This window comes from Cololabis saira, chromosome 6 (assembly GCF_033807715.1).
Source record: "Cololabis saira isolate AMF1-May2022 chromosome 6, fColSai1.1, whole genome shotgun sequence".
NCBI lineage: Eukaryota > Metazoa > Chordata > Actinopteri > Beloniformes > Belonidae > Cololabis > Cololabis saira.
In genome coordinates this window covers 26673662-26687488 of record NC_084592.1, presented here as the reverse complement: position 1 = coordinate 26687488, position 13827 = coordinate 26673662, and the positions used below count along the sequence as shown (strand labels likewise).

The 13827-nt window shown below is 39.9% G+C and overlaps 1 protein-coding gene across 1 annotated transcript; it reads right to left on the bottom strand.

Moving 5' to 3' along the window:
- Window positions 1-2608: 2608 nt before the first annotated feature.
- Window positions 2609-11705, bottom strand: slc40a1 (solute carrier family 40 member 1). Its single transcript, XM_061723841.1, has 8 exons — window positions 11372-11705; window positions 11189-11256; window positions 10720-10879; window positions 10293-10408; window positions 8250-8376; window positions 7638-7883; window positions 6090-6716; window positions 2609-5664 (listed from the first exon to the last, which is right to left on the bottom strand). Exons 1-8 carry the CDS (start codon window positions 11403-11405, stop codon window positions 5348-5350), a joined length of 1695 nt encoding a protein of 564 aa, XP_061579825.1. The 5' UTR covers window positions 11406-11705; the 3' UTR covers window positions 2609-5347.
- Between the last annotated feature and the right edge of the window lie 2122 nt (window positions 11706-13827).

Sequence of the window (13827 nt, the reverse complement as noted above, 5' to 3'; positions counted from 1 at the left end):
TGCAGGGGAATTCTGTGTTTTTTTTTTTTTTTTTTTTTTTTTTTTTTTTTCCCTCCCTTAAAATAGCACATTAATTATTCTGTGAAATCAGATGAGATCCGGTGGTCTCGTGTCCTGAAAACCTGAGTATCTGGAGAAGAAAGTCACGTTTTGTTCTGACGATGTTCTTGTGACAGCAGTAGTTCATCTCAGCATTTTTCAGTTCCCGTCTCGATCAGGGTCTCTGTTCAGGTCCTGCCACTGTTAATGTGAATTCTTTTTTTTTTTTTTTTCCCCCTTATCAGCATTTTACATGCTTTGGTGTCATTGCAGCCTTTACATTCTTCCACTGCCAAATGATCAAACTGGGTCACCCTGTGTCCTTATCAAGTTGTGAGCTGTGTCAGTTGCTTTTATTGGCTTAGCATGATCTGTGAGCTGTAAAACAGATTGCTAACTGCTGGAAAAAAAAGCATCTTAATCCTACGATAAACTACACGATAAGGAAAATAAGGGAAAATAATGAAATCTCAGTGTGAAAATATAGCAAATGCTGGTGGGAGGATTGGGCCACTACACTCTTCTCCAGCACAACACAATCATTCTCTGTTAAGTAAAAGTCTGGCTTCACGTGAAAATGATGTCTCGTGCTCCCTGAACCACTAATTCACAATTAGAGACTTGTGATGTTTTGCTTTTTTTTTTTTAAGATTATACAGCTGTTCGGTTTCAATATCTTAAATTCTTTTTGCATCATTCACTTACTGTGACACAAAGAAAAAACACATCAATGTCAGAAATGTCACATCTTTAAGGTAAACTCCCAACAAAACCAAAATTCTGAAAAATAATTAAATATTGAATAATTTGTGACGGTTAACATTAAAAAAAATAGAATAATAGTGGATCTAAAATTCGTCTTGATGCTATAACAAAGGCAAAATAAGCATCAAGTATTAGCTGGGAAGGGTGCAATCAGGCTGTGGTGGGATTTTTCTTTCATTTAAAATCTTTTTTTTTTTCTGTTTGAAAAGTTACATTAACTATGCAACATTTCTGATGTTATTTCTGCTTTTAACCTGCGGTTTCATCTATTTGTAGACTTTTTCATATCCATTGTATTCATTCATTAACATTGCTGTAAGTTCTGCAGTTAATGCTCTGAAGAAGTGATCATGATTATCGGTCATGAGCACTTATTTTCCTGACAAAATGTGGTTCTGTTCAAATTGTGTTTAAACTTCTTTATTCTGCAGAAGCTGTTTCTAATGAGTCAGTTTTTTTCTTTCTGTTCCTGTTCAGTGTGACTTCAAGATGTGACAAAGAACATACCTGTGCAGTGTGCAGGTACGACTGCACAGAAAAAAAGCTGTAACATCACGATAAAGACTGTTGAAAGACCTTTCTGCCTTTTGGGGATTAATTAATCTTCTACTCACTTTAGTCTTTTCTCCAACATTTGAACCGAAGGTTCCCACACCTTTCCCTTACACTTTACTCCACATACTGTATCTATACAGTACACCTGACTATGGACTGACTTGTCAAATTGAGCAACGTGTGAACCCTTGTGCTCGACTTTTTCTTTGTCATCAGTTATTGGCAAAAAAATGTCAGTAAAAATGTTTCCCAAGAAGCTCCACCATTCTCAAAATAAGACTTCAACAGGGGGTTCTGAGCAAACGTGGCGCGTTATTTTGAAAAGTTTTTCCTTTGTGCTCAATTAAGGAAATGTGTACATTTAAAAAAAAAAAAAAAAAAAAAAAAATGTATCTCCACTTATCTTAAGTGTCAGTTCCTACCTGTAGACATTGGACTTTTCACAGTCAGCAGTATTTTCACATCTCATGTATACAGCAGTTCCAGAGTGAGGAAGAGCCTGAGTCAGTTTATGCACCAAACTGATATTATACAAGTCCTAATAAAGAAGGTCAATGAAGTGCATTTTTGGTTATCTTACCATGGATTTGATGTAAATGGCATGTCAAAGTGTGACATATGAGGTGTCATTCATGTAAAAGGAGCAAATGAAATGACTTTTACTACCATCAAGACAAACATATGTATGTACCTTCATATATTTGATACTGTAATATCAGACAGAACCCAACATTTGACTTATTTAAATACTTTTTTTTTTTTTTTTTTTTTTTTTTAAAAGACTTTCTTTTAAACTATTTCTCATTATGACTAAACAAAGCTGCCTGCACAGTCAAAAATTGTACCACAGTATTCATGAGCTGTCGGTCAGTGGTGGTATCTTGTGTAATGTAAACCTCTTAAAGTGGTACACCCTTGGCTGACTGGGCTCCAGTAAAGAATTATGAAAATACATGAAAGCAACCTGAAATGTAAAATCAGACACAAAGTGCTGAGTCAAAGCCCAACAACATGCCTCAGGCCCGAAACCCCCTCCCTTCCTCATATTGACTAAACCGCCCTTTGTTTCTCCTGCAGACCCTCGAGTCCGAGCTCAGCTTTAAGTCGGGCTGCCTAAAGAAAGGAGATTCTGGGGGAGGATATTAGCTGCTAACTCCGCTGTGGTATGTGACCTCACGCAGCAGCAGCCAGACGAAGGAACTCCACATACATAACACACACACACAAGCACACGCATTCCACACAAGACTTTACTTTGAAAAGTTTTCTTTATTTAAGAGACCTCATGCATTCCCAAGCAGGTTAACATCCTCAAACAAGATGGAGTGAGATTTTATAAACAACAGTGAATTTGATTTCTTCATGATTTCAGGCTCTTGCCTATAAAACTACAATAATACTGTATGTATGTATATGCATGTATTTTTATAGATAATGTGAACAATGTCAGCAATATATTACAGGTATATTCAAATGAAATGATGAAATGCAGTAATCTCCTCACTCACAAATTTCTAAAAATCTAAAACAAAATTTCCAACTGACACAATCTTAACACAAGATATATAAAAGCAAGTAAAAAAAGTGACAAACAGAACAATATACACCGTTTTATATATGTGTGTATATATATATACACACACGTGTATATATATATATACATATATATATTTTTTCACTTTTGCATTGAAAAGAGTTTATGACTGGTAGCTAATGTTATGTATATTAAAAATATAGTTTATGGCCGTGTGTGATGTTCCTGAACCAGCAGACCAGCTGTTCTCTGAGCTGGTTTTTGTTTCATGCACACACTGACTTCAAGGTTACATTAAATATAGGCTGGAATTGAAAATTCAACTTTCTTCCAAGTGTGTCTGCAACCTTGAAGCACACCTGCAGACACAGACTCCGGCCGTCTCCTCCACAACATTGCCACAGAGTGGCCTTCTGTTCTCCAACATCTGGTGTGTTTTTTTCTGTTTCCACACCAAATATTTCTGACCACCGAGACTGAGAGCTTGGCCCGACTGGCTAGCTTTTTCCTTCTGAGATGTGCAGCTACTAGTGACTGTCTTCACGCCTTTAGACATATGTGCGTTAAACATCCATAAAGACGAGTTTTTAAAAAGGCTTTAGAAATTACTATCAAAAGGACGAATAAAATAGATTAAGCTACATTTAAGCACCCGTGGACAATCACACACAAAACGTGCTAAGGGGAAAAAATTTTTACTCAGACCACGATCTTTGGGTTTTACTGGTATGTCTTACTTTGATGCGACAAGTATCTTATGGCAACTTATTCGTCCACTTTGATGAATTAGCCATTTCCTGTTTTCCAGTAAAAGTCTGTGATATTAAACTTCAAGACAGTTTAACCTGCAATGTTTGATCTAATACTCACTTCAAATGAAAGGTGGAATGCAAAAGAGGTACTATTTTAACACAACATTAGGCCAACGAAGCTGGGTGTTCAGCACAAAGTGCTGGACCTTGACTTGACTAAAAGGCTGCATCTGTTGAAGCTCACAGCAACAAGAACAAAAACCCTGGCTGAATTTATGTTCAGTGGCTTGTTAGCAGTAAGAAGAAGCAGTGAAATATTTGGTACGGTTTACTGACTAAGACCTCTGGATAACATTTTAAGGAAATGGGTTGTCTATGGTAAACTAAGGACATCTTTTAAAGTACACTGGGGAACGCATGGTGCTTAGCGTTGCAGTTATGTGCCTTTTTGATTTTTTTTTTTTAAACCACAATCCTCTCAGACAGTGCATGACTGAAGTGAGATCGTGGAGTGGGGGTGAGACTCACGGGCAAGAGGACTTGAGCTTTGTGCAAAGCATGCTGAACTCATGCCTGATCATGCGTTTGCTGTGTGTAATGACAAATGTCAATCACTTAAAGTGCCTGAGTAATAACAATCACAACAGAAAAAGAAAAAAAAATCACTCTAAAGAACTCGCACAGGTAAAATCAAAAAGATTACACCACTATCTATTCATGTAAACTACCAGAAAGGCTAAAATTAAGTACAATCTCCAAGTGGGTTAGGTAATCTTAAGATACACTAAGGTTGTGCTACTGTCACCAGATGTAAATATCTATTTGGAATGCTTAAAACAAATAACTGGTTTCCCTCACTTCCTTTTAAACCATAAGCATATGAACTTTGGTAACTGAGAGTTGTTATTACGGTGCATAAGAGTTCTCACTTGTTTCATATGGTACAACAGCAAGAAACACAATACTGATGAGATATTCAAAAAGGAAACCACCGTCTGCATTTCTTGAATAAATACAATAAAATGCGTAACCCTTATAACCATCATTAAAGAGACTAGATCCCCGTCTTGTGTTTGGTTAAATAATAAAAAAAAGCACCCTCTCCTCCTCAACCAAAAGAGGCCTATCATAGAATGGTGAGGAGACACAGCACCAATGAATGAGGCAAGTCCCAAAATGTTGGATCTGTTCTCGCCATCTTCACTTTGAGATCAAGCCTCGGCGCCTGCTTCCCTGAAGGACTTCTCCCTGCCTGGTCACTAGCTGGAGCACCTTTTGAAAATCTTGACAGCTAAATGCAGGCCAACGGGAGAATATTCCACTGTGCCGTATCCCCTGATATCTGTAATAGGACCCAATACGGAGTGACAAACCAAGAGATGGATCGCTGTCTGACACTACATGTATGTGTTATGGAGATAAGAGGCAGGAGCTCTGCTGACTCCCCGACTGTAACGCTACAAGAACATTGCCTTACCTAAAGTTACACTGCAGGTTAGATTTCTGTGACTGTGTGCTGTTTACTATTCTTCCTCGGCTAAACATGAATGTTAAAAACTACGAACAGCAGGTTCAGTTACCATATTCCTGTTAGTATTAGCGTTCTGACGGCTACAAGCAATGATGTTAGTGAGACAGATAAGATGCAGAGTTGGGTAAAGCTTGCAAAGTATGTACCCAGGACAGAGTCTCCTTAACGGGGTTAGACGGTGGTAGGAAGTGAGGGGCTGTCAACCGTCTCCACCTTCTGCTCTGGCTGGCAGCAGAGGAAGAGGCGGCTGCCCAGGCTCTTGAAGGCAAACCAGAAGTACATCGTGTGGCCCATGGCCACAAAAGAGACAGAGATGATGACCAGCAGGCCAAAGGCCTCTGGGTTCGGGGCCAGAATCACCATGATGAAGTGCAGCAGGTCTAAGAGGTAATTCATGGAGTTCTGGACGCCGTTGATTACACCTCGCTCCGACTCGATCACATTCTCCTGGATGAGCTGGGTCACTGTCAGGTCGAAAGACCACAGGCCTGCAAGACAACGGCACACGCCAGGCGTCAGTCTCAGTTGGTCATTTTACGAGCACATTAAAGCAGCATCGCATCTCACAGGCGGGTGTAGCGTGAGTCGTGTTGCATTATTGGCATCAAAGGTTGCAAATATGGCTCTGACATCCGTAGCAGATACATAGAGGTCTTATGTCACATTCTGGTAACTTGTGAAAAATTTATATCCATTAACCTATTTGAGTCATCTTTAGGAAGTCATATTTATAAAAGTTTATCATCTCAGGAAAGAATGTGCACATGTAAGTACTAACGTACCTAAATTTAAACTATTGATATATCATTAAGCGTACTTTGTAGCATGATAAGTCTCCATCATATCCTGTATAATATAAAATGTGCTTACATAAGTTGCCCTGGAAGAAAAGTCAAGGAGTTTGTTTTCTTACCAACTCTAGCAGCAATGACGCCGGCGAACAGCAGGCTAACAGACATGTAGGACTGCAGAGGTGGCAGCTCTTCGGCCGGGGCGACCGTGGTGACGTTCACGCTGGTGAAGCTGTGGTCGACCTCTGGCAGAGGCGTCTCTCCGGTGAGGTGGCTGTAAAGATCCTGGAAGGGCGAGACACTGAGGTCCAAGGGGCTCCCGGGGGCGAAGACAGAGACAACACAGAGAATGAGGCAGGCGAACTGGGCCACTCCAGAAATAAAGCCCGTGCGGATCAGGCCGCACTTTTTGCGGACCCAAGTGAAGGCGACGGTGCCGCAGATTCCCGCGATGGCCGAGGCCCCCATCAGCAGGCTGAGCACGGAGCCGTTGAGGCCTTGCGTGTAGGCGTAGCCCGTGGTGATGCAGTCGAAGCCCAGCACCGTCATGTAGAGGAAGGCCAGGGACATACCAGCAAAGAAGATATTCTGGTTGTAGTAGGCCACCCAGCCAGCTTTGAAGGTGCGAAAGGGCTCAGCCACGGGGAAGCAGCAGCCTTGCTGCTTGGAAGAGTCGGGGCTGGTCGCCCCTGAGGTTTCATTCATCAGCGGCTGAGACGACTCTTCAGGACTCTGCCCATTCTCCAATTCTGGAAAAAAGCAAAATAATATAGCTTATTGAGATTCCAATCACACCCTCACATGCTATAACCTAATAAATAAGAAGCTTCAAACAACTAGATCAGGGATCAGCAACCCACGGCTCTTTAGCGCCGCCCTAGCCCTGGCTCCTGGAGCCTTTTCAAAAATGTTTGACCTTTTTTTCCTTTTTTTTCCTTTTTCTTCTTCTTTTTTTTCTTTTCCTTCTTTTTTCTTCTTCTTTTTTTTCTTTTCCTTCTTTTTTCTTCTTCTTTTTTTTCTTTTCCTTCTTTTTTTCCTCTTTTTTCTTTTTTCCTTTCCTTTTTAATCACGACATTTCGACTTTTTTCTCGACATTTTGACTTTTTTCCTCAAAATTTTGACTTTTTTCTCGAGATTGTACTTCAACATTAATCTTGACATTTCGACTTTTTTCTCGACATTTCGACTTTTTTCTCGACATTTCGACTTTTTTCTCGAAATTTCGACTATTTCCTCCACATTTTAACTTTTTTCTCGACATTTCTACTTTTTTCTCGACATTTCGACTTTTTTCTCGACATTTCGACTTTTTTCCTCAAAATTTTGACTTTTTTCTCAACATTTCGACTTTTTTCTCGAGATTGCACTTCAACATTAATCTTGAGATTTTGACTTTTTGCTCGACATTTTCGACTTTTTGCTCGACATTTCGACTTTTTTCTCGACATTTCGACTATTTCCTCCACATTTTAACTTTTTTCTCAACATTTCTCGACATTTCGCCTTTCGCCATTTGCCTTCATTCTAAGGCTTATACAAGACTTTTCATTTTTTGCGGCTCCAGACATATTTGTCTTTTGTGTTTTTGGTCCAATATGGCTCTTTCAACATTTTGGGTTGCAGACCCCTGAACTAGATCTAGATTCAACAAAACATCTGAACTGTCACACCTTTTGTGGGACTGAGCTGTTTGAGCTCCTGCTGCGGCTCCTTTTGTCCTCCTTTCACGGCCAGCGCTGGTGTCTTCTGGTAGACCTTCCACAGCAACATGTACTCCACACACATGGAGCACAGGTTCCAGCCAGAAATGAAGCCGCAGCCGATGAAATGAGAGCCAAAAGACATTATCTGGCCCACCAACATGGGTGCCAGGATGTTGGTCAGCTGATCGATAATCCGCACTGTGGCATTCATGTCTGTTTGAGTGGAAAGATATACAGGTCAAACAACTTTCTTTGCAAATGATTTCATACTGTTCACTGGCGAAAAAGCAGTGTGATCCAGTTTGGTTTTACTTTCATAAGATGGTGAGTTTTATTAGAATGACATTACTAACGCAGCACTCTGACAGCAGTCACTGGGTTCATTGTGCTGCTGAGTGTTGTGTACTATGTACCAAAATCTTTTAAATAGCTTATAACATTCAGCGGGATATAAAAGATGAAAAACGAGAGTGAGTCAGCACCTGGGGGGTCAAAGTCTTCCGCGCTGAAGACATCTGATAACGGGCCATGTGAAGCCTACACTGGATAATCAGCCAGAAGTTGGTTAGACCCACTGACCTGCCAGCTTGCTGCTGTCCTGACCGGCTACGACCACCACCCAGTCCCTCTGGATGGTGATGGCCGTCGCTGTGCTGGCCAGGTTGGCGATGTTGGCGATGGTGATGACCAGAATATAGCAGGTTGTCTGGAAAAAAAAGAGTATTTGTACATTTTTAGTTTGCCGCCAAGTGTCTTTATTGAGTTTTCTTTTCCTTATAAAAGAAAGATTCAGTAGTTCTTTGATATTTACCTTCTGTCAATACATTTCACAAAGAGGCAAAGAAAGAAGAAAATAAAAATGTGTTTTCTATTCATAAGTACTGTCTGTGTTGGTTTGAGGTCACGTATTTTTCCTGTGTACCGTAGCTGTAGCTCACTGTCACATCATATCAGTGAGCTACACTGTTAAACTTCCTCACCATGAACATACGGCAGTTTGTCTTCGTCCCACAGACGCTGTCCTTCAGCCCAGAACGCATACCACAATACCAAATATGCCTTCATCTGCACCACAAACCGCGTCCAGTAAATGCACTAGGTTTCAATTTTGGGTAACACTGGCTCTAAATCATCATACCCAGCTGCAGTAATGTCATCTTCTTTTGAAAAGTATAATGTTTCTTGACATTTTAAAAATGAAATATCCTCAGCTGGTATTGATATGACATCCAGTGCACGACGGGAAGGTTGCAGGATTTTGACTTACGAACTACATAAAGCTGGGAGATTTGTTGAAAGTAACGAAAACAAAAAATAAACTGCAAAATATATAAAATAAAATATACAGATATTCTTTAGTTGCATGTGCCACAATATATGAAACTGGAACTTTTCAATTTTAGCAATTTATTACTATGAAATGTCCAAATAAAACTATAAAATAACAAAAAGCTAGACATAAAAGATAGATAATCGTCAGTATTGATAACAAAATATATCACCATCCAAATTCAAAGTTCAAGTTTTATAAAAGATTATGTATGCAAAAAATTTTTTTTAAATCAATAACTTCCTGTGTAACCAATCTATAACGTTCTGCGACAAGTAACTGCAGCGTGAAAGAGAAGAGATTTATGAAAGTTGATAAAGTACTGGTATTTAATGTGTTAGCTCTATTACGTAAGAGTTAAGACATATAAAATCTAAAGAGCACAGTTTGAAATGGCTCATTTGTTGAACAGAGTTGCAGAGTAACTCCTCCATCTTCATGCACATAGTAAACTAGCTGGTCTGGTCAGCATAGCAACAGAAATACTTCAGCTGGACTAAACACGTTTTTTTTCGCCCCCTGTTTGCTCCTTTTTTGTCATGTGACAGATCTTTAAAAACCTGCTGACTAAACAGGCTTCAACAAGACACTCTATATCCTGTTACACTGGCCCCTCTCCATCTCCACCAACGCTCCAACGCCAGTCGTCGGGCTCGACCCTCTCCTCTGCTGAAAACCCACCCCTTTTTGCAGACCAGAAGGCATCTCACATATGCAGAGCATACACCCTTTGACAGACGGGCTTTTGTGTTTCATACGAAAACCCTAAATCATTCCTCACGATGGACAGAAATCTGTCAGGTTTGCAGCTATGCTTCTTAGGCTGGTTAAACTGAAGTACGCTCCAATGCTGACATAGCTCAACAAGTGTAAACGAGCTCCTTTGCAGAACACTGACACTTCTCTTTACTCAAAAAGACTGTTGCGAACATATCAGTCAAATTACCTTTGGGAAGTAGGAGCAAAATCTTTATGAGCAACATATTTTGTTTTCTTTTAATTCTAAGATATTTAATTCGAGCTAATAATTATTGTGATAAAAACTAAATTCAACTTAAAACTGTAGTCAACGGTCTTCTAAGAGTGAAGCACATTCGTTTCACCCTGGGAAACCCTGTTCAAGCAGCCATACATCATATTGACATGGGAGCTCCTATCAGTAGAGGTAAGCAAGTTTTAACCCAGGGGTCAGAGTGCTGTACTATGAAAGGTGATGCAAATGCTTTCAGTGAAAATACACAAAGTGTGCTGAAGTAGCAAGTGTGCACGCGAAAGCACAGAGGGGATCTTACCAGAATCCATCCATTGTAGAGCTCCACAAGCTGTCCTTTGAAATGGAAAACAAGCATCAGGAGGACCCCGCACACGATGACGCAACAGTTCTGGACGAGCAGCGAAGTCTGGGCCACTGTGGAGACACCACAACCGGCATGAGGAACAGAAATTCGGTCAACTCGAACTCATGATAACCTAGTTTTTTGGAGCGTTTCCACTAGATAGATGGAGACATTTCCTGTTTCCTTGTTTAATCTAATACTCTCAGCCAAATTCCTCTGCACAAACATTACACAACAGTTAACTGTTCAAGTGAGGCAGGAGGAAACACAAGATTCACAGTAATTTTTCATTTAATTTTCTTAATTTCACTCTCGGAAAAACTGTGTTCACAAACCCTCCCTTCAAACATTCAGCACGAGCTTGGACTTTGTGCAGCCTTACCTTTAAGTCTGGGGTTTTTATCCACCCAGTCCCCAATGATGGCCCCCAGCAGGAGCACAGAGCCGGCCACCACCAGCCCATACACAGCCGTGAGCAGCAGGCTGTTCCCATACAGCTCCACCAGAAACACCGCCACAGCAAAGTTCCACATCCGGTCACCCTGGAAATGTATGTTCTGATTACTGACATGCTGATACCTTAATACACCCAGACTGTCTTTACCTAGTGCTCCATAAATGGTTTCAATCCCCCCCCCCCACACACACACACACATAAAAAAACATGTCAAATTCAAATGTAATGGCAATTATAATAAAATGCAATTAAGTAATGACACATTAATGTTGTATTATATTTAGTTTAAAACTGGAGAGCACCAATGTACCACATGCTATGTCATTTGAGAACACAATAACATGGTTATTAATAAAATGCAGATGGACCAGTGACAGAGGTTATCTTTACTTACCCATGTTGATAGAGCATGTCCCATGTAAATAAGGAATTTAGCTGAAGTGAAGAAATTTCTGATGTTTTCTGTGATTAAAAAAACAAACTGTTAGAAGAATTTCAAAACATATTAGTGCTGGTGTCGATGTCCACCTTTTCCTTTCTCCCAGTCAATCCTCTTAACATAAAAAATACAACTCACCGCAGCATGTCTTCTTCGGTTCAGAATTGTCCATTTTGAGGTTGTCAGTATTGTAAGAAATTGCAAGGTTTTTTTTTTTTATATTTCGTTTTTTTTCCTCGATAATAGCTCCTCTTTTGTATTGGAAGGGAGATCAAGCCGAGCTGTATCTGCAATTGGCAGGATAATAAACAAAAAAAAAGAATATGCGTCGTTTCTCCCCCTTTTCTCCTTTCCAAACTTAGCTATCACTGTAGCTGAAGTTGGAAAGAAATAATCTTATGGTCTGAAGGACCGGTGAGAGGCAACAAAAACACAAAGACGGGGCTGCTTTCAGCCTCGGCTCCGCTGAAGTCTCGCTCGTCTGCAGCTCTGTTTACGTCCCGCCTCGAATATACCAGCCCGGGTCACGTGGTCGCCCTCATTTACATACGAGGCCAGGCTGATTTATGGTTCCGCGTTACACCAACGCAGAGTACGGTGGGCGTCTCTGCGTACCCTACGGCGTAGGCTCTGCGTCGATTCAACGCAGAAGCATAATTCAGGCTTTACTAAACAAATGCGGTCACTGCACCGCACGCGTCCAAAGAAGAAGAAAGAAACGGACGACACCTGCACAAAAAGGTGTCACCCATGGATGTATTATGGTGTCACCGCAACAATAACATGGATGGAGCACTTTAGTCTTTTAAACACACGCAGGGCTGGAATGTTGTTGGAACCGGCTTCGTCGTCAACCTGTTCCACCCCCAGCAACGCAGCACACTTAATCAGAGGCAGAATCAGAAAGAAGTTTATTGCCAAGTAGTTAAACACACACAAGGAATTTGTTGTGGTGATTGGTGCAATACAAAAGAGAAAATAATATTAAAGGAAAAAATGTACAACAAGTTGGTTCTTTTTTTTTAACAATTTTGTATTAATTTTATGCAGTGGCGTCAATTCAGTGGAAGCTAAGGTATGGCAAGGTTACGAGTCACAGAACTTAACTAGAGTATCAATCAACACGTCCAGCAAATACTCATCACAGAAGTCTGCTATGTAGCTGATCTGTGTGGTCAAGAAAATTGGAACTTTTTCAAATGCAGTCTCGCTCACTGCAAAAACTCAAAATCTTACCAGGAATATTTGTCTTATTTCTAGTTAAAATGTCTCATTTTTAGTCAAAAATCTCATTACACTTAAAACAAGAGTCATTACCAGAAAAATAACTTATTTGACCATTTTCACCTGTTTCAAGTAAATTTTCACTTGAAATAAGTAGAAAAATCTGCCAGTGGAACAAGATTTATCTTCTCATTACAAGCAAAAAAATCTTGTTCCACTGGCAGATTTTTCTACTTATTTTAAGTGAAAATCTACTTGAAACAGGTGAAAATGGTTGTTTTTGAGTCTTGTCTTAAATGTAATGAGATTTTTTTTTAAAGAGACTAAAAATTAGACATTTTAACTAGAAATAAGACAAATATTCTTGTTAAGATTTTGAATTTTTGCAGTGTATAATAACTAGTGAAATCGATCGTGTTGTTCTTATTTGCATTTGTAGTTATTCCATAAATGTATTTAAAAAAACAAACATTTACATTTAACCCTTGAAGCAAAGGTGTGGCGGCTGCCATACCTTGCCATACCCAATTGACGCCTCTGATTTTATGCCAACTTTTAAAAAAAAGGCAGACAGTCACAGGCACAGCTCTATACATTTTGTTGTAGCAGCATGTCCACTATACATTTGAAAAGAACAAATGCAAAAAACGGGCAAAAATGTATTACAGCAGTTAGAACAAAACAAAAACATTTCATATACTGTACATATTTATGCTTGTCTGTCTCCTCCTTGACCCACATACACACTCTCACACAAACACACATTCACATCCACACGCACACCCTCGCATACACATCCCAATACTAGCAATTCATCAACAAAAAGAAAAAGAAAAACCCTCCCACCCCAGTGAGTGATCTGCACCATCAACAAGATGGTTCTAAAGTGCCGGAGTAACGAGTCTGTAGGGAAAAAAAAAAAAAAGTGCTCTTAGATTCAGATTCAGATTCAGATTTAGTCGACTTTATTAATCCCTTTGGGAGGTTCCCTCGGGGAAATGGACATCTCCATCTCACACACACAACACTGTCATTTACAAACCAAACACCCCAAAAGCCAAACACCCATATAAAGATAAAAAGATAAGAACATTAAAAATAAAGCTAAAAATAAAAGTAAAAGGTAAAAAGGAATACTCTTGCACAAATTCAGAGCAAGTTCCCATCAAACCTGATTCAAAACGAGTACTATGATGAAAACATATCACGGCCGATGATAACGGATGTGACCTCGGCCTGCTTAAACCGTTTAAAGGGTGACTGGTGTCAGGTTTGCGAGTTTGTTTACTCCACTGGTCTCGCCCACTTTATTTTTAACGACTGAAACTGTAAACTCTAAACACATATTAGGTCAAAAGTCCTGCTTTCAA